Here is a 22,326-nt window from a genome sequence, read left to right as displayed (position 1 = left end):
TACTTAGTAAACTCCACATGCACGTAGGTAGTTCAGTATGAAGAAATTGAGGTAGGGGTCTGACCATAGTTTAGTATAAAGAGATCGAAGTAGAGGTCTCTCCTGGCCAGAGCTTGACGTTGGGAATTAGAGCAATAGATGTTCATTCTCAATTAAGGTTCAGTTGGTTTTATATATATATATATATATATAACGATGTTATGTTTTATACCTTATGATTTATGAAAGTTGCTTGTTATGTCTTCCAATTCCCTCAAGAACAAGAAGCAGCAGGAGGACACGTACTTTAGGAGCAGGAACTATGCGGTGCATGTGAGCGACCTCGTCCTCGATTGGTACTAGTCGTACCATTATAATGGGTTTTCCCTGCATGTGACAAATTAGGGTCATAAGCAACATAAACTTACAATAATAAATGAAAGAAAATTTACATCAATTACCCACCGTCGATTGAAAATATCTCTATGCAGTAAGGCACATGTTGGGATTTTCTTACTTTCCCATTAAGACAAATGTGGAATGACTGTTTCACTAATACAAGTTGCCATGAGGTTTCTGAGCGTATAAATCATCTTATACGGCCACACCTACAAACAGAAAGATAGAATCAAATCATGAAAAATAATTAACGTTAATGGGGAAGGAACCACACGTAGAATATGTAAGTGAACTAACCTGAAGGGCGAACAAGAATTCGTCAGGCTATATCTAGCTAACATCCTGGGTTCTGCTCGTTTGCTAGCACCAATAAGGGCTCTCTTAAGACTACTGATTGTCTTTTAAAAAATCACACTACTCCAGTCGTAGTTGCAAAAAATCTCCCAATCATCCACAATACCGAGAATGGTATAGTCAAACAACTGCTTGTTCTCCCTCCAAACCACGACTAACTCTATGAAATAGTCAAGTGCCACTTTCACCAGCATCCTTGTCACTTCTAAAGTCCATAGCAAAAAAATGTTCCTTGGCTTGAGTCTGTTACAATCTAGGCATGTTGTTGAAGTATAGGTTTCTAAGCTTGGTAGGGTTAGGATTATTCCGCACCACTCTCGTCCATACCCTAAACCCAATGATGAGGTGAAACTCATCCTTACCAAATGACACCCTAGACCCAAATAGATTAAAGGAAATTATGTTTAGTCTCTCATCTTCTTGAGAAATAGGTGATGTATCATCCTTTGAGGGAGAAAGTACTATCTAAGATGGGTCCGAATATGATCTACCTAAACATGTCTAACTGGACTCTTATTAACTTTATATGGATCACCATACAGGTCTTAACTAGATGAGAACACGAAGATAATAAAGCCTTAAAGAATCCTGCTAGCTCGATCATCGGCTTCATAATAATTACCTCTACGTGCCACCAAACATGGTATAATGTTGAAATCCCTAGTGAAAGAAAAGACCCTTAAAATGACGAACTTCACGAGAAAGAACCCAAGGAGCTATAACGTCTTGTGAAGTTATTTCACGAGACTAAAGACATAAATGGACCCAACTTGATGAGATTATAGAATGTCTTTTGTTTCATAAAATTGAGTTCTTAAGTAAGTCTTTTGTATTATGAAGTAACTTCACTAGATAAACTTACAACATCATGAGACAAACGAGATACTCTGTCATTTGTCAAGTTATAAGTTTGTCTTGTGAAGTTACTTTACGAGACAAAAGACATAAATAAACTCAACTTTATGAGGCTATAAACTATCTTTTAGCTCGTAAAGTTAAGTTTGTAAGTAGGAGTGTTCATGGGTTGGGTTGAAAGATTTTTTAGACCTAACCCAATTGTTCGGGTTGTAAATTTTGTCAACCCAAATAATACTTATTAAAAAATGAACCCAATCCAACCCAAATATTTCATGGTTGTGTAATGCGAAATCAAGCCCAGAAGAACATTTGCCCCCTTACCCCACATAAGATATTTGTCTTGTAAAGTTCTTTTAAATTCGTTAAAGTTCAAAGGATGGAAAAAAGTTTTGGGTTTTTCACTATACATTCCTACCAGAAATCACACAGACTCCCCCTATAAACAATACAATCGATTAATCATTTAGAAAGAAAGAAAATGGAAAAGGTGCTTGTGTAACTTTTATCAAAATTCGAATCGGGTAAAGGGGAAACAGAATACATCCAACGACCACGAAAGATGGGTCTTTTTTTACAGAGGTAGGGGAGTTTTTGCAAGAAGAGAGTCCAACAATGGTTGAAGTTCACAGGAAAATGAATAGACCGAACTCAACGAGAAGAAGAAAAGAAGTAGAAAACCTTAACTTCTACACAAAGATGAATAGATTGATTTAAATTGAGGGGAAAAATGGTATTTCACGAGGTGGGTCCCCCTAGTTAAAGTCTGAAAAGATGGAAAAGAGGTTAAAAAAAGTAGATTTTAAAATGAGGTTACTTTTGAATTGGAAAATACTTTTTGGGTCAAAATCGGAAATTTCCTGAAAAACATCTTTCCATGACAAAAACCAACCTTGGAAAGAGGCTAAAGCTACAATATTGTGAGTAAATTTGTTCTCCTCTCAAGGGATATGACAAAACTGGGCAACATTCACATTGTTCCCAATCAAAAGAATATCTTGAACGAGGACCTCAATCTCAGAATAAAAAAAGTCATCCCTATTAAAAAACTTAATAACTTCAAAAGCATCAGAATCAACTTCGATGAGAGGGTTGGAAACAGATCACTCTCACTTAATTGCACACAGACCCTTCAGGATTGTTTCACTTATAACAGGCTATGCTACTGCACCTTTGGATAAATTTGCAGCCTCCCAACTTTATATTCCCATCATGATCCCGAACCACCTATATGAGCCCCTCTCTACTACCAACTGTCACCAAGCCACATTTGCATTTAACTTCCAAGAACTAACAACTCAAGGAGAGCAATCAGGCAATGGAGAGGGCAACTTATGCTTGCATTTGGGAGCACGACACACGCCAACCACCTTATCACATAACTGAGAGCTAATTCCCACCTTGAGAGCCTCAAGATCAGACGCCGCGATATGTTAAAGTAGATCTCATTTTAGAGGTTCCACATACACCATAAAATGATCAACACTTTATCCAACTCCTCATGCAAACATAAACTTCTCAAGCAATCCTAATCCAAAGGAAACCACCTATCTCTGCCTAAATCAAACTAACCAACATAAGAAGGGAGGGAGAAACCCCAAACTTTTCTAGAAAACTTACATTCCCAAAAGATATACAAGTAGTCTCCATGTGGAATCTGCAAAAGAAAAAAAAAAACACATCAAATCAGAGGAAATTCCTTTGCAAAGCAAATTACACAAAGAAGGGATAAGATCATTGAAAATTCTTCAACAAGAGATTTTGACTTTCGACCTAACTCCTGCCCCCCACAGCACATTAGAGACGTACATGGGTTGGGTTGATGATGTTTTTTGGAACATCTGAGATTTCGGGATGGTTGAGTTGACAACCCAAAGGACCTAAATAAAGTTTCCAACCCAACCCAACTCAACCCAACCCGATCGGGTTGGGTTGGGTTGTTGGGTTCTAACTTATTTGTTTAAATTAAAAATATGTAAATTTATATATAACACATGACTAATAACTAAAATTACATAAAATTCAAATGCCAAATACCAAATATCTATGATATTTATTGCAAACTTTAAACAAAGAGAAATATCATAACAAATTTAAAAGAAAAATATTAAAAATTCAGAAATTAATCGATACAAAGTAATCAAACATTAAATAAAGAGAAACATACACATATATATATTACTAATATATAAAATTTAGGTTGGGTTGGGTCAACCCAAATTTTTTTTTAGCCAACCCACGACCCAACCCAACTCAACTCAATTCAACAAAAAATAAAAAATGTTTTAGCCAATCCAAGAACAAAACTAACCCAATCCTTACATTTTTTATTTTAGATTGGATAGTCCAAATTATTTGAATTGCTGGTTTATTTGAATATCCATACAACGCTATCCATGACTTTACAATTCCACTCCCACTCGAAGAGGAGGGGAGGAGAGCAAACTTCAAAAATATTCCAAAGTGATGAGCACTAATTAGAGAGACAATTCTTAAAGAGAGATTGAATTTAGAATTTGAAAGAAGATCTTTCCGTTTATTTTGATAAGTTTTGTCTTTAGAAGAAAATTAACTATTTTAGAAAAGAGAGTATTTTTTAGGAACTAAAACCCTACCCACCTTTCTTTCCTCTCTCCCTCTGTCTTTTCTCTCCCATCCTCTCTCTCTCTCTCCTTCGTCTCCTTGCCGTAAAAAGAGACCACCAGCCTTACAATCCTCCTCCACCTTTCTTCTTCCGCAGAGCGTAGGACGTCCGACGGTGCCAGTGCACAACAGCTTCGGCGTGAACTAACGAGGGCGGCGCGACCCCAACACGAACGGCGGCTCCGACAAACGTTCTCCGGCGACACCTGCAGCGATCTTCATCTCCTTNCTCCACCTTTCTTCTTCCTTCAGTCGCACGAGACCCTCACAGCGTCTACTTCGGCAGAGCGTAGGACGTCCGACGGTGCCAGTGCACAACAGCTTCGGCGTGAACTAACGAGGGCGGCGCGACCCCAACACGAACGGCGGCTCCGACAAACGTTCTCCGGCGACACCTGCAGCGATCTTCATCTCCTTTAACACCGAAGGAACCTGCAGCGTTGATGCGGTCACACAGGTTCGGCGAACCAGCGGGGTGACAGCCTAATCTATAGTGTAGGTGCGTTCCCATCGTCGCTTAGCAAAGTCCCAGCAACTTTTGGTTGCGTTCTTTTTTTTTTTTTTTTAAACCTTTTGGACGGATTTGAGTTACTCATTGATTAATTCGGACACTAACCAGCAAGGTTTCGAGTTTTTTTGGGTACGAATCAGTGGGTATTACAGTCTAAACTTCGTTTCGAACTAGTTTAAGATTGTTTAGAATTGCCTCTAACGCTTGGAAACTTGTATTCGTAGATTTGGAGTAGTTTCAGAACTATTCCGACGCTTTTCAGCAAAGCCCAAGTCAGTTTGATGAGTTTAGCTTTAGAACTCCATTTAGAGCTTATCGATTTGATTCTAGATGCTGGAAATTAGTTCTTAGCTCATGGGTATACTTTGATTGTAGTTTAGACTTGATTAGAGGTGTTCAGGGTGATTCTGAATAAATGTCGAGGTCTGAATAAGGTTTCGAGCTAAGTTCTAACCTAGGTACTTTGGTTTTATTATTTCAGGAGTCTTTTAATGAAATTAGAACTAGAAGTGCTTTAATTAGAAGTGCTTTAGAACACTTAAGTAAGTAGAATTCTATTGTGTGATTTATTTTTATTATTTCTATTATGTCTTATGTTATCATGAGATTTGTGATGCTTTCTGATAAGGTTGGGTACACCTGGGTGCTTCTTGTATTGATTTTATTATGTATAACATGTTGAGGTGTTAGTATGTTGTTTTATGAATAAAAGCATATTGGTTCCTAAGATATTGTTGTATATGTATACGTGCAATGTTAAAAGCATCCTATTGTTTTATGTGAATTTTGGCATAAGGCATGATTTAAATGTATGTTATAGGATTTATGCATTTTGATGCAATGGTGTAATAAAGAGGTTTGAAAGACCGTGTTCGTTAATGGAAGTTGGGTGAAAAGTGATGTCGCTGTTGAATTTAGAGAAGCATCGGGACCTTGAGTACGATTAAGGGTTGATGCACAACTCGAGGCCTTAGTGTATGGCTAAGGGTCAATGCACAGTTTGAGGCCTTAGGTATGGCTAAGGGTTGGACACTGAGTGCTAAGAGAACGTCGGGGCCTTAAGTACGGTTAAAGGTCGACAAGTGGTTTGAGCCTTATGTACGGTTGAGGGCAAACACTGGGTGCAATAGGAGACATCATGGCCTTGAGTGCATTTAAGGGACGATGTATAGTTTAAGGCATTTGGTATGGCCAAGGGTTGAACGATGAGCACTGCACCGTAGAGCTTGATTATGGTTAGGGATCAACATGCCTCAAGGATTCAATTTAGAATGTCTTATGGAAGTTAAACTTGGGTGTTGAGCGAACTTGAGGAGCTTGATTAAAAAATTAAGTATGCACAGTATGATGAATTAGTTCACGTGTTTAGTATGTTGTAACTGATATGTATAATTAGCATGTATACTTGTATAATTGTTGTGTATGTGCAATGGTTGCTTCAATGTTGTTTGGTGGCCTTTTAGGTGTGGGCTACTTATGAGGACAAGTGTGTACTAACCCCCCACCAGATTTTGTAGGTGTTGGCGAGCATTACGACTTTGGTGATGCTGAAGAGGGAGCCTGAGAAAGATTGACTTTTAGGATTATTTCACTATTTGTTTCTTTTCGTTATGAGTTTATTTTTGAAATGTGGAACTTTAGTTTCATGTTGGTTTCAGTTGGTTGAGTTGTAATTTTGTAATAGGTCTTAGTCTATTCTGCCTGAGATCGTCATTCAATTGAGTCGGTTAGATTTAGCAAGTTGTGTTGGATCTGATATTAAAAGAATAGGCCATTGGTGCTATTCTTTCGATGCATTGACATGTTGTTAGCTAACCAACTTCGCTATTTCGGCAGGCGAGACTCTCGCTACGTAACCTCCATCCTAAACTCTCCCTCTTTTTGGTCTCTGAGCAAAACTGTTGCTTCAGTGCCCACTCTAGGTTTGTTTCCTGCTTCTTTCAATGCATGTTTGGGTAGTTTTCCGCAAATTTTGGGTTCGCTATGTTGATTTGAGAAAAATTTTACTTTATGGAAGTAGGGTCGATCTCTTTCATAAAGATTTAATGTCTTTTATGTAAACAAGTTGAATAAGTGCATATGGGCTGAGATTTAATTTTTTTTTTCCTGGAAAATAGAGACTTCCATTAACAAGAGGGAGAGAAGAAGATTGTTTTCTCTATTATCTGCTTCTGGAATGGATGCCAATCCAACCTGTGCGTTGGTTTTGAGTGGAAAAACGGTGGCTGAGAATGAAACTGCCAAATTGCTGAAGAGGAGTGACACTTTGAAGCTCCCCGACGATACTAAAATTTCGGTTTTATTGCACTCAGAAAGGGATAAACCTTTGGAGGAAAATGGATTTCAAATTGATTTGTATCTGAATGCCCTTTCTACCGATACTTTTGGTAGATTCCTCATTTGGTCTCCACGAATTCCTTCTACTCAGGATGTAATTTCTCAGTAAGTGTAATGAAGCCTTTCCTTTTCTCTCACACTACATTTTCATTCTTTGGAGAGCCAGCTAACTATTAGTTTGCAACAGCAACTTTAGCAATCTTCCACTTGGTGCTGTCTGTGTGGCTGATGTTCAGTTCAAGGGAAGAGGTGTGTAGTCCTAATAGGTAACGACAAACTATTAACATTGGTTGTTAATCTTGGAATTCTTCTTTCTATTGAAAGTCACTATGTGGATTTAAGTGAAGGTCGATCAAAGAATGTGTGGGAATCTCCCCTTGGTTGCCTTATGTTTTCCTTTACCATTCAAATGGAAGATGGGTGTATTGTTCCTTTATTACAGTATGTAATATCTCTCGCTATTACTGAGGCAATAAAAGATATTTGCGACAAAGAGGTAATTTTTTTCCTGTTTTGGCCCATATTAACAACTATTAATTGAAATCTTTGTTAAGAAATTGTAATTCTATTATATCAAGTCTCCTAGTCGAAAATTTTGATCAACAACCGATGTTAATTTATCAATGAAAACTTGATATTTTGTTTTTTTTTTTTTTAAAGGAAAAACAAAGAAAAATGAGTGATGTTATTTTAATACCAGACAATTGTCTCAATGCCAGCTGAATAACCAAAACTTTAGGAGGGCGGGGGGGAGAAGAAGTGGGCTTACAAGAGAAAAACATATGGTAATGGAAGGAGAAAACAGTATGTTGGAAAGAATTTGGACGGACTTGAGGAATAGATAGGGTTTCAAGTCATGGTAGACTTCTATGTAGATGATTAAATGCTCTCATATGTTTTGTTATTTCTACCGTGCCGATGTCACTGGCTATCCCATTCATGTTAGGAGTCTTATCTGTAAACGGTATTGCACTTGAGTTGAGATTGATATTGCTCATTGTCTGTGGGTTCCTACAGGGGTTACCCTATATTGATTTGAAAATAAAGTGGCCAAATGATCTTTATGTGAATGACCAGAAAGTTGGAGGCATTCTATGTACTTCAACATATAGATCAAAGAAGTTCAACGTTACTGCTGGTGTGTTGTTTTTTTCCATCTAATTTTCTTCTACATTCTTTGTTCCCCTTCCAAATTCAAACTTTTGGTCTCCATACCTTGCACCCATTTGAAAAGCCTAGTGTGGTTCTGATTTATTTTAACTGCTTCATGTTCTTCCAGGTATAGGTTTGAATGTAGACAACGATAAACCATCAACATACTTGAATGGAGCTCTTACAAATTTATCCAGTACACCTTACAAGTTCAGAAAAGAGGATATCTTAGCATTCTTCTTTAACAAATTTGAAAGATTGTATGACGTTTTCATAAATCAAGGTATTTATATGTCAATTTAATGCCTTCTTCATGATAAGACATTGTCACATACATGCACGACTTTAGAGCTTCTTCTTCAATCCAACCTTACCAATGCTCTTGAGATGGTTGTGAATTATGAAAAATTTAAGTAGCTTATACCATTTGCCAAAAGAATTTGAAACTGTTCATTTAGGACGTAGATATATTAGTTAGGTGCATTAATGATTTTATTTTATTCATTCTTTCTAGTCATTGTCCTATATAAAAAGGTCATGTATCTTACTATTGAATCATGTACAAATATTATTCCATTCAATTTAGATGATATATGAGCAGGATATCCTGTGTTCAAACACTTGTAATGTCATTTCCTCCCCAACTAATATTGGGTTTTACTTGTTAAGCTTTCTACAAATTTTCAGGCCTACAAGTGAGTGGATTGTTAAAGGTAATTTCTCAATATCAATCTCATTTTAGCTGGCTCATAATGAGATGAGATGAGTTATAGGAGTATACGGTCCTCATAGGTCTAAAGGAAGAAAAGATTTTTGGAATGAGTTGGGAGATTTGTTTGGTCTTTGGTTCTCAAAACTGAACCAAATCGACCCGAAAACTCACTAAAACTGAAAATTGCGTTCAGTTTGGTATAGAGTACTTTTGAAATCAAATTATGCAGTCCGTTTTGGTCCAATTTTAATTTCTAAATCGAAGTAAAACCAAAACGAATGCATTGAATTTAATATATATTTACTACTTTACTCTAATCTCACTCTCACTTTCTGATTCCCGTGACCCTCGTCGATGTCAACTCTCGTCTCCCTCACTCAGCCTTCTCGTTCATCTCCGATTCTCCATAATCCATCCTCTTGTCTTTCTCGCCTCCAATTCCATCGTCCATCTCTGGCTCAACTCAATGAGCTCACTTCTCAGGTCTTGAATTCTTGAGGTATGGGTTTTGGAAAAATAAGAAGAAAAAGAAGAGGGGTAAAAAAGGAAAAAAAAATCTCAAAACGAAAAACTGCACTGCATTGCATATATGCGGTTCGATTTTGTTCGGTTTCACATATTCATTTTTTTAAAAAAATTTCGATTGGGTTCGGTTTGTCCCCCAAATTGAACTAAACTGAACTATGAACACCCCAAAGATCATTGAGGGTAGTAGCCTATTTTTATCCTCCTTTGATGAATGGCAAGTACACATGGGCAAATAGTAGAGTTAGGACTCAAATTGATAGAGTTATGATGTCCAAAGGATGGTTGGATGATTGTGATAGTGTTAGGCAAGAGTTGGGCCTGAGAGGTTACTTCGAACTACTTGTCTATTATCCTTGGTTTAGGACCTCGTCGTTGGGGTCCTTGCTCTTTTAGGTTTGAGAATATGTGGCCAAAAAAACCGTCCTTTAAATTCGTCCTCTCTTGGTGGAATTTGGAAGTGCAAGGTAATTGAGAAGGTTATTGCCAAAGGGGGAAATTGAGAGTGCTTAAAGGGTTGTTGAAAAGTTGGAACAAGGAGGCTTTTGGGTGACATTAGAAAAGAAGGAAATTTTGGGCAAAATTAAGGCCATTGGCTCTGAGGAAGAGATTGGCAATGTAGATGAGTTGCTTAAGGGAGGAAGGGCAATCCCTTAAGGCAAAGTTCACTGATTTGGTAAGGAAGGAACATAGTAGCTAAAGGGAAAAGGCCAAGGTGAGATCAACCAAAGGCTAATGGTAGATAAAGCAAGAACTTCATAATTGGGGCTTTGGAAAATGATAGGGGAGAGGAGGTCAAAAGAGAAAGAGAGGTGGAGGAGGAGATCCTTTCTTTTTTTCACTAAGTTTTATGACCCGGACCCGCTAGTGACTTCCAAACGTTTTGTTGAAGGGATCAATTGGGGCTTTATTTTTGATGTCGAGAATGCAGGGTTTGTAGCTCCTCTTTCTTGCAATGAAATTAGGGGGTAGTCTTTGGGTTTGGTAGGAATAAGTCCCCTAGTCTTAATGGTTTGTCCATGACTCACTTTTGGGATGTCTAAGGATAGTCCTAGATCGGGTTTTAAGGGAGTTCTTTGAAAGAGGTATTGTGGACAATACTTGGAACGAAACTTTTGTTGTCCCTATTCATAATAAAGATAGGGTTAAAAAGGTTAAGAATTTTAGACCCATAGGCCTTATTACGAGTGTTTACAAGATTCTAGCAAAGTTCCTAGTTAATAGGTTGAGAAAAGTTATCCCCTAAGCTATTTTAGGGACTTAGGGGACCTCCATTGTAGGGAGACAAATCCTTGATCAACTTCTTGTTACCATCGAAGCTTTTGAGGAATATAAAAGTTGGAATCAGGAAGGGTATCTCTTAGGTCGATTTTGAAAAGACTTATTGTCATGTAGATTGGAATTTCCTTGACCAAATTCTTGAGATGAAAAGATTTGATTATAGATGAAGATCTTGGATTTTGAGTTGTGTCAGGATGGTTAAGTATTCTATTCTCATTTATGGCAGCCTTAAAAGGTAAGATTTGTGTTTCAAGAGGGCTTAGGCTGGGGATCCACTATGTCCCTTCCTTTTTTTTTTTTTTTTTTGGGTTGGTTGTGGATATCTTAAGTGTCGGTTTCCAAAAGCAACGAAAGCAAATTCATTGAGGGTTTTGAAGTGGGTAAGAAGATGGTTACCTTTTATCCTCTCCAATTTGCCAATGACTTTATCTTCTTTTGTTCAAGTAAGGAAGAGTCCTTTTTAAATTTGAACCACATCCTCACTTTCTTTGAAGCCATGTTGAGTCTTAAAATAAGTAGAAGTAAAAGCTAGATGATAAGTTTGAGTTGTGAATAAATGAGATAAGTTGATGGGGTGTGAGATTGGAAATAACCTATGCAATGTTCCTTTTGGAGTCCTGTGGGAACCAAGTGAGAAAAAGGTTGACCTCTTGGAGGAGAAGTTTCTTGGTGGTAAGTTGACTTTAGTGTGATCAATGTTAGGTGGTATTCCTTTTTATTTTTCTCCCTTTTCAGAGCTCTTGGTCTTTGTGTAAATGCTTGGAAAAACTCATGAAGGCCTTTCTATGGGACGGTGTGGAGGAAGGTAAAGGTGATTTGGTTAATTGAGAGATTATTAAGAAGCTTGTTAACTTGGAGGGTTAGAGTTGGGAAACTTACGGGCTCAGAACATAGCACTATTGGAAAAATGGTTATGGTGTTTCTCCCTAAGTGCTTGTCTCTTTAGTATAGGATTCTTGTGAACAAGTACAAATCTAATTCCTTTAATTGAATGTTGGATAGGTTGGTGAGGAAGATGATGTTGATGGTTGGGTCTTTCTGCTGTATTCTTTGTCGGAAGGCGGAGGAAGACTTGGATCATATTCTTTGGCATTGTGATTTTGCTAGCCTAGTCTAGGATTCTTCAGACATTTGACATGATGTGCGTTCGTCACAAAGGTGTTAGAGATATGATTGGGGAGTTTCTCCTCAATCCGCCATTTGGGGAGCGAGGGCATTTTCTTTGACATGCTAGTGTTTGTGCTATTTTCTTTGTCTGGCAAGTTATCCATGTAAGAGCCAATACCTTAGATAGACTCTTGTGAAAGATATCTTCTTTTGATTAGGCCTTTTTATTGATCCTTTATTGGAGGACGGTGGAAGACTTGAATAATTTATTTTGGAATTGTGATTATGTTCAGTCGGTATAGAGCTCTTTAATTGATGTGTTTGGTCTTTAGGTGACCCATCATGGAGCTTTGAGTTCCTCTTCCATCTGTTGATTCGGTGGAAGGGAAATTTCATTTGGCAAACCGGAGTGTGTGCTTTGTTGTGGGGTTCATGGGGGAGAGAAACTATAGAATCTTTAGAGGGATTGAGAGTCTTGTGATGTTTGATCCCTTGTGAGATTTTATGTTTGTAATTAATATCTATGATGACTTCTTTTTGTAATGATTCGCTAGGTCTTATTCTTCTTGATTGGAGTCCCCTTCTTTGGGGTGTACGACACAATTCTGGAGAATTCTTGATTCAAAGGAGTAGCATTATTATTCAAATGAAAGTGTTGATCCCTTTAAATACATCCAAAGGGAAAGGGTAGTTATACATCCAAATATCTAATTCTAACCTAGACCCTTTTAAATAGACCCAAAGGGGAAGAGTTTTTTCACACTTATTCTAAAACAAAGTAAATATTAAAACAAATAAAAAGTTACATAATTTGACTAAAATATCCCTACATCAATTCCTCCCTTCCCAAAATGGAACTTGTCCTCCAGTTTATGTAGATAAGGTAAACTCATCTGGTTCATAGTAGGGGAATATGTTAGCAACGTTGTAAGTGTTGCTAATATTCATTGAAGAAGGGAGTTCCACTCGATAGGCATGTCTCCAAATTTGTCTTGTATGGCAAAGGGTCCAAACTTCTCTGTTAGTTTTAAAGAATGACCTGTAGGTAGTCGTGACTTCTTTATGTACGCCATGACTAAGTCGCCTGGGGAGAATTGGGATGGACGTTTGTGTTTGTCAGCACTCTCTTTATATTTGGAATTTGCAACGGTCAAGTTGGCAACCACCCCAGCATTTATCTTTTGGACTCTATCAATCATGAGATCAACTTCAAAGCTAAGATCAACAGAGGAAGGTAAGTTAGTGAGATCAAATGTTAAATGTGGAGGATGACTGTATACAATTTCAAGGGACACTTCCTTGTTGATCTGTTGTTCATGTTATTGTATGCAAACTCGGCTTGAGGTATTGTAAGATCTCATTTTCATGGCTGATCACTTCTTAGGCAGCGAAGGAGATTGCCTAAGGTTTAGTTGGTTACCTTTGTTTGCCCATCCTTCTGTGTGTGGCTTGTTGAGCTGAATTTGAGTCTTGTACCCAGCTTTTTCCACAAACTTTTCCCAAAAAAAAAAAAAAACTCATGAATTTAACATCTCAGTCTGAGACTATGGTTTTGGGAATGCCATGTAGTTGAACCACTTCTTTGAAGAATACGTGAGGAATATTTAAGACGTCCGAGGTTTTTTTTTGCAAGGTATAAAGTGGGCCATTTTACTGAATCTATCTATGACTACAAAAATATAGCCCCTTTGAGTTCTTGGTAACCCGAGGATGAAATCCATGGATAAATCTTCCCAAATGTTCAAGGGAATTGGCAGGGGAGTGTAGAGGCCTGTATTTTGGGAGTATCCTTTGGATTTTTGGCAGACAAAGCATCGTTTGATGAAGTTATTTACATCTTTCTTAATTGAGAAAGATAAATCTTTCGGACATTGCTAGGAATGTTTCGTATCTCCCAAAATGACCAGCTAGGCCATTTGAATGTGTTTCGACCAATCGGAGCTTCACGGAGGGAACCTTGAGGAATGCACAAGAGGTTTCCTTTGAATAGGAATTTATCCATGATGTGGAAGTCTTTAATTGCTGTATGGGATTGACATTGTCCCCAAATTTGGCCCAAGTCAGGATGTGTTTCATAGCGGTTGGGTAGAATATCAAAGACAGTAACTAATCGTTGTAATAGTGTTAACAATGAAGATTTACGGCTTAGTGCATCGGCCATTTTGTTGGAGGTTCCCAAAGTGTGTTTAACAAAGTCAGACTTTTGAATGAATGATATCCATCGTGCCTGCATTCGACTAATGTTCTTCTAGGAATGTATTCGACTAATGTTCTTCTAGGAATGTATGAATTTAAGGGAGTAGTGATTGGTTAGAAGGATGAATTCTTTGCCAATTAGGAAACATTCCCATTATTGTAAGGCTCTAACTAAGGCATACAGTTCCTGCTCATAAGTTGATAATTTCTGTTGAGGCTCACTTAGTTTTTCGCTAAAATATTCAATTGGGTGTGATTCTTGAGCCAAAACAGCCCCTATCCCTATGCAACAAGCATCAACAGAGACCTCAAATGGTTTGGAAAAGTCAGGTAGGGCTAAAACAGGGGGAAGGCATGAGTTTGATTTTTAAAGTTTGAAAGCTATCAGTGGCTGTTAAGGGGGTTACTATTGTGCTGAAGTTCTTAGTAAACTTTCTATAAAAAGATGCTAGACCTAAAAATGATTGGATCTCTTTAACCAAAGATGGTGTTGGCCAATTCTTGATAGCTTCCACTTTGGAGGGATCCGCTTGTATGCCTCTTGGACTGATTATGAACCCGAACCCTAAAAAACAAATGTGAGTAGTGAGGAAAACACATTTTTTGAGATTAATAAACAAGTGATTGTTAGCTAAAGTAGAGAAGACTTCCAGGAGGCGGGTGAGGTGGTCATCTGTGGATTTGCTATAGATGAGGATATCATCGAAGAATATGACAACAAATTTATTAATGTATTGGAGGAATAATTGGTTCATATGCCACATAAAGGTGCTGGGTGCATTTGAAGACCAAACGACATCACCAACCATTCAAATAGTCCTTCATTTGTCTTGAAGGCTGTCTTCCATTCGTCTCCCTATCGAATTCTTATTTGATGGTACCCACTGTGAAGGTCTATCTTTGAAAAGACCTGAGACTCGCTAATTGGTCTAAGAGGTCATTGATGCGAGGGATTGGAAAGTGGTATTTGATGGTAATTCTGTTAATTGCCTTTCTGTCAATACAAAGCCACCAAGTACCATCTTTCTTTGGAGCTAATAAGGCTGGAACCACGCATGGGTTGAGGCTCGGTTGGATATGTTTTTTATGCCAGAGGTCTTGAATGATGCCATGGAATGCTTGGTACTCTTTGGGGCTTATCTTATAGTGAGGAAGGTGTGGGAGGGTGGCGCCTGGAATGAAATTGATGTTGTGTTGGATGTCTCTCAATGGGGGTAAATCATTTGGAGTTGCTGTGTTGGGAAACTGGTCTAATAGCTTGAGGACTCGAGGATCAATAGCGCTTGTATTTAATGGACTTTGCTCTCCATTTTTTACTAGAAGAGCCATAGTGAAGGTGGATGCCTGATGTATGGCTTGCTTCGAGGGTACTAAAGAGAAGAGCTACCTTTTTTGCTTACTTGAGTTGTTAGCTTTGGACTGGGAAGCTAGAGCTGGTAGAGGCATAAGGAGCACTTTTTTCCTTATCCAGTTGAACTGGTAAGTGTTGTCACGGTCCCGATGTAATGTTTGATTATCAAACTGCCATGGACGATCCAGGAGGACATGACAAGCATCCATGTCAATCACCTCACAGATGATTTGGCATCCAATAGATAGTGGAAGAGTGCAAGCTTCATTAACCATGGCTTCCCTTCCTTTTTTAATCCAACCTACTTTATATGGATGTGGATGCGGTTCTACCTTCAGCTTAAGGGCTTTCACAAGCTTCTTAGAAACCATATTTTCAGGGCTGCCGCTGTCAATGATAACTGAGCAAACCTTCCCATTCACGGTGCATCGAGTTCTAAACAAAGCATGGCATTGAGGGTTGATCTTAGTAGTTGGTGCAAGGAGAATTTTCTGTATCACACAAGATAATTCTTCACCATCCTCTGGGTTTGCGACTAGAAACTCCTCATTTTCCATTGGATTATGCTGTCTTCATCTACTTCTTGGATTACAAGATTCCTTCTTTGGGGGCAGTTGTTAGATAGATGCCCAACTTGACCACACTTGAACATTTTCCAAGATTAGGCCTGTTATTATAAGGGTTAGTACTTTTAGTTTGAAAGGTATTAGAACTTCCCTTCGTCGTGGCCTCGTTCTTGGCTGGTTCCTTGAGTTTAGTAGTGTTGGAGGTTGATGGAGCATAATTTGGAGTACTTTCTACCACGGGTTCTTTTATTAAGGTGACGCCCTGTCCCATGTTGTTCGTCTTGTAGTCCAACGCTTCTGGCTTTGTATTTCATCATCCTCTATAGTGGTGGCAATAGAAATTGCTTCAGATAGGCAAGTCATAGGATGGAGATGTACTTTCTCCCTGATTTCTGGCCGTAAACCATCAATGAAGCGTGCGATTTGCTGATTTTCACTTTCGGCCTCCTTGCACTTAGGCGTTGGAACTCGTCGGTGGTGTAGTCTTCAATATTCCTTGCCCCTTGTTTGCGATGCTCGAACTGGTTGTAAAGTAGTTGCTCGTGATGTATTGGTAGGAATCTCTTCTTCATCAATCTTAACATCGTTGGCCAACTTTTGATTGATTGCTTCTCATAGAGCTTCCTATTCGATTGAAATTGGTCCCACCATGCCGAGGCCTTGCTTTTGAGCTTAAAAGATACCAACTTTACCGTTTTTTGTTCAGGAGTTCCCATATAGTCGAAGAAGCTCTGGACTTCCTTCACTCATTCCAAGGAAATTTCAATGTTCATTCTCCCGTTGTAAGTTGGAAGATCCACCGTCATCTTGTAATCCGAATCCATTCTCCATGTTGGTCCTTGTTGGTTGTGTTGATAATCTTGCCACTCTTGGTGCGTGGACTGTCCATATTACCTCATGTTTGGAGGTTCTTGAAATTCTTCTTGATTTTCTTGATTAAAATCGAGTGTAAAGTCATGATTGGTTGTCTTCTTCCGAGGATTCTTAGTCATATCCTAGCAAATTTTGAGGAATGGGTCTAGAATGATTTTGGTAATGGCTTGATGTGCCCCCTGATCGAGTTGCTACACCACCCGAGCCTCTTCTGTACTACATGTTGAATGGGTAATCTGAGTTGGGTTCTTTGAGGGGAACAAACTTGTTCTTGAATTCTGACCCCATATTGAACTTGTTTTCCAGTTATCTTTGCTTCAGTAATTGGTTGTCCACTGCTTTCTTGCTTCAATAATTGCTTCAGCCTCTTCTTCTTTTCCCTTATTATTTGACAGCTGCTTAAATTCACTGGTCATTTGTTCAATTACCTGATGCATATTGGTCATGGAAGACTGCATAGACGTGAACTTCTCATTAAGTAGGTTGATAGACAGTTCAATGGCTATGAAACTCGTGGTAACCGAGCGTGGGGTGATTGATGCTTCCACATCTGAAGAGGGAGGAGGATTATTGCCCTTAACTATGAGGCCCTATCACTTAGGGTGCTCTAATACCAAACTTGGAGTAGACACACTTCTTGATTGAAAGGAGTATCATTATTATTCAAATGAATGTGTAGATCCCTTTAAATAGACCCAAAGGGAATAGGTAGTTACCCATCTAAATATCTAATTCTAACCTGGGGCCCCTTTAAATAGACCCAAAGGGGAAGAGTTTTTTCACACCTATTCTAAAACAAAGTAAATATTAGAACAAATAAAGAATTACATAATTTGACTAAAATACCCCTACATCAGTTGCTCTTTTTTGTGGGCTTTGTTTTTTTTCTGCATGCCCTTTAATTCTCAATTTTTTTTCAATGAAAATTGGTCTTTTATTTAAAAATAAAATAAAATAAGTGTGTAGAGTGTTAAAATATTGATATAATTGCTTAGTGATGCAACAATCTTGCTCTCTCAAAAAGGCTAGAATTTTTGTAGCTCACTTATTTGATTTATTGTTACCTCCCTGACATGCTGTAATGCCTAGTCCACATCACGATTATCTCATGTTTGTTCTACTTCAGTTCCAAAATTTCCCTGGTGATCCCATTCTCGTTAAATCTGTGAATAATGCCATTTTTTATCATCGTTTTTGAATAATTAGGGTTTCAAGCTCTTGAGGAACTCTACTATCAGACATGGCTGCACAGGTAACTCAAGATGTGGATTAATCTGTCTTCTTCTTCTTATATATGTGTGTGTATGTGTATATATATTCAACACGTGTTCTATTCTAAGTTCCTCACGATTATGCTTAGTTTGCATTGTCTATATTTCTTGTCATGGAACCAAAACATTCGGGAAATGGACTGTGTTGTTCAATTTTTTAGTCCTCAATGTCTATGAGCTAGGACTATTGCGTAAGTTATTTCAAGTAGGTTTTACAATTTCTTTGCTATGGATATGATTTTGTTTGTCTATGTAGTGGACAGAGAGTTATTGTACGGGAAAAGAAAGAAGATCAAGTCGTGGAAAATGTAGTCACTATTCAGGTACGTGATATGATATCTTATTGATAGCTCATTCTGTCGCTGCTCTAGTATTTAAGCAAAGGCTGTAGACTTGATTCCACTACTCTTTTTGGTTCTTCCCTGTAGTTATTCATATCTTTTCGGTTCAGAAGAAAAAACCTTGTCTCCCTAGTTGGATTTGTTATTTTGTAGTTGTTACATTTTATTTTATTTTTTCTTAAAAAACCAAACTTTCATTGAGGTTGATTGAAGGATATACAAGGGCAAACATAAACAAACCCAATAGACAAAACCACCCACACCAATTGTGGTCTTGGAGAGTGTTATTTTGTAGTTGTTACTTTAAGATAATCCTATCCCTGAAGGGGGTGGTCTTGGCTAAAACTTACGAGAAAGAAAGATTGTGTCCTTATTAAATATTCAACTTCAATTTCTTTTCGACTTAGTACTGGAGAGTGCTAAAGGCACTGTATTATATGATTTTCACGGTTTTAAAAACTGGAATTTGATTGCTGATTGGTTCGGAAATTTGCTTGTTTCTTTATACAGGGGTTGACATCTTCAGGATATTTGCTAGCTGTTGGAGATGACAACCAAATGTGCGAACTTCATCCCGATGGAAATAGGTTAAGTATTTGAATGGATTCCTACTACTCATTTAGTGAATAGATTATGCTGTGCTATTATTTATTATTTGTTTTTTTTTTTGGGCAAAAGTTTGACATGCATTTTGATACATGGACTGCGGGAGTATAACATATGTGTCTAGTATATTAGTTACATTTTGAAAATAGTCCTGAAAGACGGAGTTTGATATATGTATGCCTTTTTGAAAATTAAGCAATACTATGTCCACCTATAGATTTATTTGTCTTACTATCTACTTTCTACCAATATTTCAACCCCAAAGTCAAGTTCTGAGAAGTAAAAGTAGTTTTTAAAAACATGTTCTTGTTTTTGAAATCTTGTTAGATATTCAAATGTTTCCAAAACATTGTTAGAAAATTGTTAGGAAACCAACACAATTTTCAAAAACAGAAAACAAGGAGCCAAGCCTAGGTCATTATTATTTACAAAACTGACACTGAAGTTCATTCCAAATTCATACAAGACTAGGTAACAATGGTTAATAAAATTGGTATCTTCACAGTGCTTTAGAATCAATTATGATGATGGTAAAGGAAGTGACTGCCCTGTTGGCCAGTCGATCAATATTGTAGTTTCTGCTGTACTCAGTTGGATGAAACTTTAAATTCTGACTTTGAAAATCCTTTTGAACTAAGCTGGCAGCAATTTCAACATGCCCTGTTTCTGCATTGCTCAGCTCACAACCCCAAGCATGAATTCATCTCCAAATGCAATGACTGTAGATATTATATGATTTTAGAAGGCTAATGCATATGTAATCTGATCTTAAATCTGATGATCATGTCAACTTCATGTTGTACAGTTTGGACTTTTTCAAAGGACTAATCAAGAGCAAACTGGTGTAAGAATACTGCTTTTTCACTTTGCAACGAGTGCTGACTATGAGCTGTATGGAACGGAATCACGTGCAATAAGAATAAGGGACATTGGGTCTCTTTTTACATTTATATTTCATACAATTGGGTCTTAGGTTTACATATAGGAGGAGGGAGGTTTATATGTTATGGTTGATTTCGTTGACTGATGTATATACTATTTCTACAGACTGAAAGTTTATAAATAATTCTGGCCCTGAATATATTTAACATTATAGAAATTGATTCTTTATACGGGAGTATGTAGGATTATATATTTGACAATTTTGAAATGATTACATATAATCAAACTCATTTGACACCATTTCTGTAATAGATGAGATGACCGACGAGTCTCCTCTTCTTTTTGGATTGGGAAGGATGTTGGTTGGGCCTTGGTTCAATTCATTATAGGGCCAAGTTGCTCTGGGCTTAACCTATCTTTTACCTAAGTCCAAACTCACCCCTAACAAATTCAATAATTTTTTTATTGAAGTTTTATAATTAAATATTACTTATCTAACTATTACGTGTCAATACATTTAAAATTACGCTTTATAGGAATGTTAAGTGTCTTCTACATATCCAAAATTTTTAAAAAATTATTGTATTAGGCATAAAATTAAATTTTTGTGTCTAGTTAATAAATGAATTCTAATTCTCAAATTTGTATTTGACGTGAATTTTAAAAAGAAAAGTCAATTAAATTTACTTCTAATAGAAAATTTAATCTTCCATAATTTTGAATATGCAGGGGCATATTACATAGGAAATTGAAAGTTCAGACACATTTAATCATTTTTTTCTTCCAATCATCTTCGTTAGTTAAAAAATGAACACGCGCATTGCATGTGGTTTGCAACTTTAATTCAAAACAAAAAAAGTACAAACTTTACCACAATTATAAAATTTTAAAATAAAGAAAACTATACTTTTGATTTATAAAGTTTGAAGGTTGTTTCAAATTAAACTATGGGTTTCAAAATTGAATAATGGCTGTCCCTAGCACTTAGAAAATGTTCTATTTTAGTTACATTACTAATGTGTTAAATTTTAGGTTAAATTATAAGAAATATCCCCAAACTTCATACTTGGTATAAAAAATAACCATGAACTTTCAAAAGTTTTAAAAATACCCTTAAACTTTTGAAAAGAGTTAAAAAATGGTTTTGCCGTTAGTTTTAGATGAAAATCGTTAAAATTTTGTTTCTAAAACACCTCTGAATCTTTCAAAGTTTTAAAAATACCTTAACTTAAAAAAGTACAAAAAATAGTTTCACCATTAGTATATGAACAAAAACTGTTAATACCTCGTCGCAAAAATAATTTGAAAATTAAAATCAGGTTAAAAAATGCTCGTACACTTAATATGGTGGCATTTTGTTTGAAGTTTTCTTAAGTTTGAAAATTTTAATTTTAAAAAAAATTTATAAATATTCCCATTTTTTTTTCATATAGATACTTTCATTTTTCTCTTAATTTTTCAAGGCTTATACCAATTCTTTCAGAAACTAAAATTTCAAGTTAAAACATAAAACCTCACAAAATTTCAAAATTAAAATCTCCCCTAAAATATACCAAAACGATATATAATCAAACAAAAAAAATGTATTTGGCTATTAACGCACACTCAACTGATGTACAACTTTGTCAAAACATTTAAGTCCTACATGACGTTTCCTTTATTCTCTTTTTTCTTATTATAGTCTATATACCTTAACTCAAGTGTAAAATTTTATTTATTTACTTATTTCAAATTAAAAAAAGTCAAATGATTAACAAAAAGGGGAGTAAGTGGGTATTAAAGAAGGGATGAGCGAAAAAAAGATGGAAAATAGAGAAGTAAGACGACATGAACGATTTTATTCATATAACAGTGGGAGTATTTTTGAATTTTTTATTTTGTAAACTTTTAGAGTGTTTTTGAAACTTTTGAATGTATAAAGGTATTTTTGACACAAAACACTAAACGACCGTTTGTTTTTTGGGAATGTAGATAATCAAAATCTTAGATGTCTGAAATTATATATATTAGGAATTATGGATATACGATATCTTTAGTTTACCATGTTTGTTTTGTAGGAATATTTTTGCAGCTAGAAATATTTTGATAATTATATTTGTTTGGTAGGATTTCTAGTCGGAAATAACTTAAATTTACATAAAGTTTCAAGAATGCCCTTACATCTATTTATTACTTTACAATTAATTTGATATAATTTGAACTTACAATTTATATTATTTTTATATATTATTTTTTTTCAACAAAATAATATATCATAATTTACGATTTTTTGTAAAATAAATATAATTTAAATTTAAATTTGAATATATTGCTAAAGAATAATAAGAATTACGATATAACTAAAAATATATATATACATAGTTGACAATATTTATATTAATCATA

The 22,326-nt window shown here is 36.5% G+C and overlaps 1 protein-coding gene and 1 long non-coding RNA gene across 6 annotated transcripts; one reads left to right on the top strand and one right to left on the bottom strand.

Annotated features, from left to right (window-relative positions):
• Positions 1–4,223: 4,223 nt before the first annotated feature.
• LOC120085077 lies at positions 4,224–4,598 on the bottom strand. The gene is made up of 2 exons (XR_005483807.1): positions 4,466–4,598; positions 4,224–4,311 (listed from the first exon to the last, which is right to left on the bottom strand). It is a non-coding gene; the product is annotated as an uncharacterized LOC120085077 (long non-coding RNA).
• LOC120085048 (biotin--protein ligase 1, chloroplastic-like) lies at positions 4,588–20,169 on the top strand. Of its 5 annotated transcripts, none has more exons than XM_039040911.1 (11): positions 4,588–4,725; positions 6,578–6,663; positions 6,859–7,183; positions 7,266–7,327; positions 7,426–7,574; positions 8,096–8,216; positions 8,358–8,513; positions 18,048–18,093; positions 18,369–18,435; positions 18,964–19,040; positions 19,865–20,169. In XM_039040911.1, the coding sequence occupies exons 3-11, from the start codon at positions 6,918–6,920 to the stop codon at positions 19,905–19,907; spliced, it is 987 nt and encodes a 328-aa protein (XP_038896839.1). In that variant the 5' UTR covers positions 4,588–4,725; positions 6,578–6,663; positions 6,859–6,917; the 3' UTR covers positions 19,908–20,169. The 5 variants fall into 5 exon arrangements, with proteins under 5 accessions (XP_038896839.1, XP_038896824.1, XP_038896816.1 ...); XM_039040896.1 differs by having other exon boundaries at positions 6,250–6,663; XM_039040888.1 differs by having other exon boundaries at positions 4,591–4,729; positions 6,250–6,663.
• The last annotated feature ends 2,157 nt before the right edge of the window (positions 20,170–22,326 follow it).

The sequence above is a fragment of the Benincasa hispida genome, chromosome 1, assembly GCF_009727055.1.
Source record: "Benincasa hispida cultivar B227 chromosome 1, ASM972705v1, whole genome shotgun sequence".
In the NCBI taxonomy this organism is placed as follows: domain Eukaryota; kingdom Viridiplantae; phylum Streptophyta; class Magnoliopsida; order Cucurbitales; family Cucurbitaceae; genus Benincasa; species Benincasa hispida.
This window is presented reverse-complemented; position numbering and strand designations above follow the sequence as displayed.

What these genes read in the sequence shown, in the direction of transcription:
- LOC120085048 (XM_039040896.1), top strand. Translation starts at nt 6,543, where the DNA reads ATGTTGTTAGCTAACCAACTTCGCTATTTCGGCAGGCGAGACTCTCGC. An exon ending in AAAATGTAGTCACTATTCAG is followed by an intron (nt 18,436 to 18,963) that starts GTACGTGATATG and finishes TTCTTTATACAG; the next exon opens with GGGTTGACATCTTCAGGATA. An exon ending in CTTCATCCCGATGGAAATAG is followed by an intron (nt 19,041 to 19,864) that starts GTTAAGTATTTG and finishes CATGTTGTACAG; the next exon opens with TTTGGACTTTTTCAAAGGAC.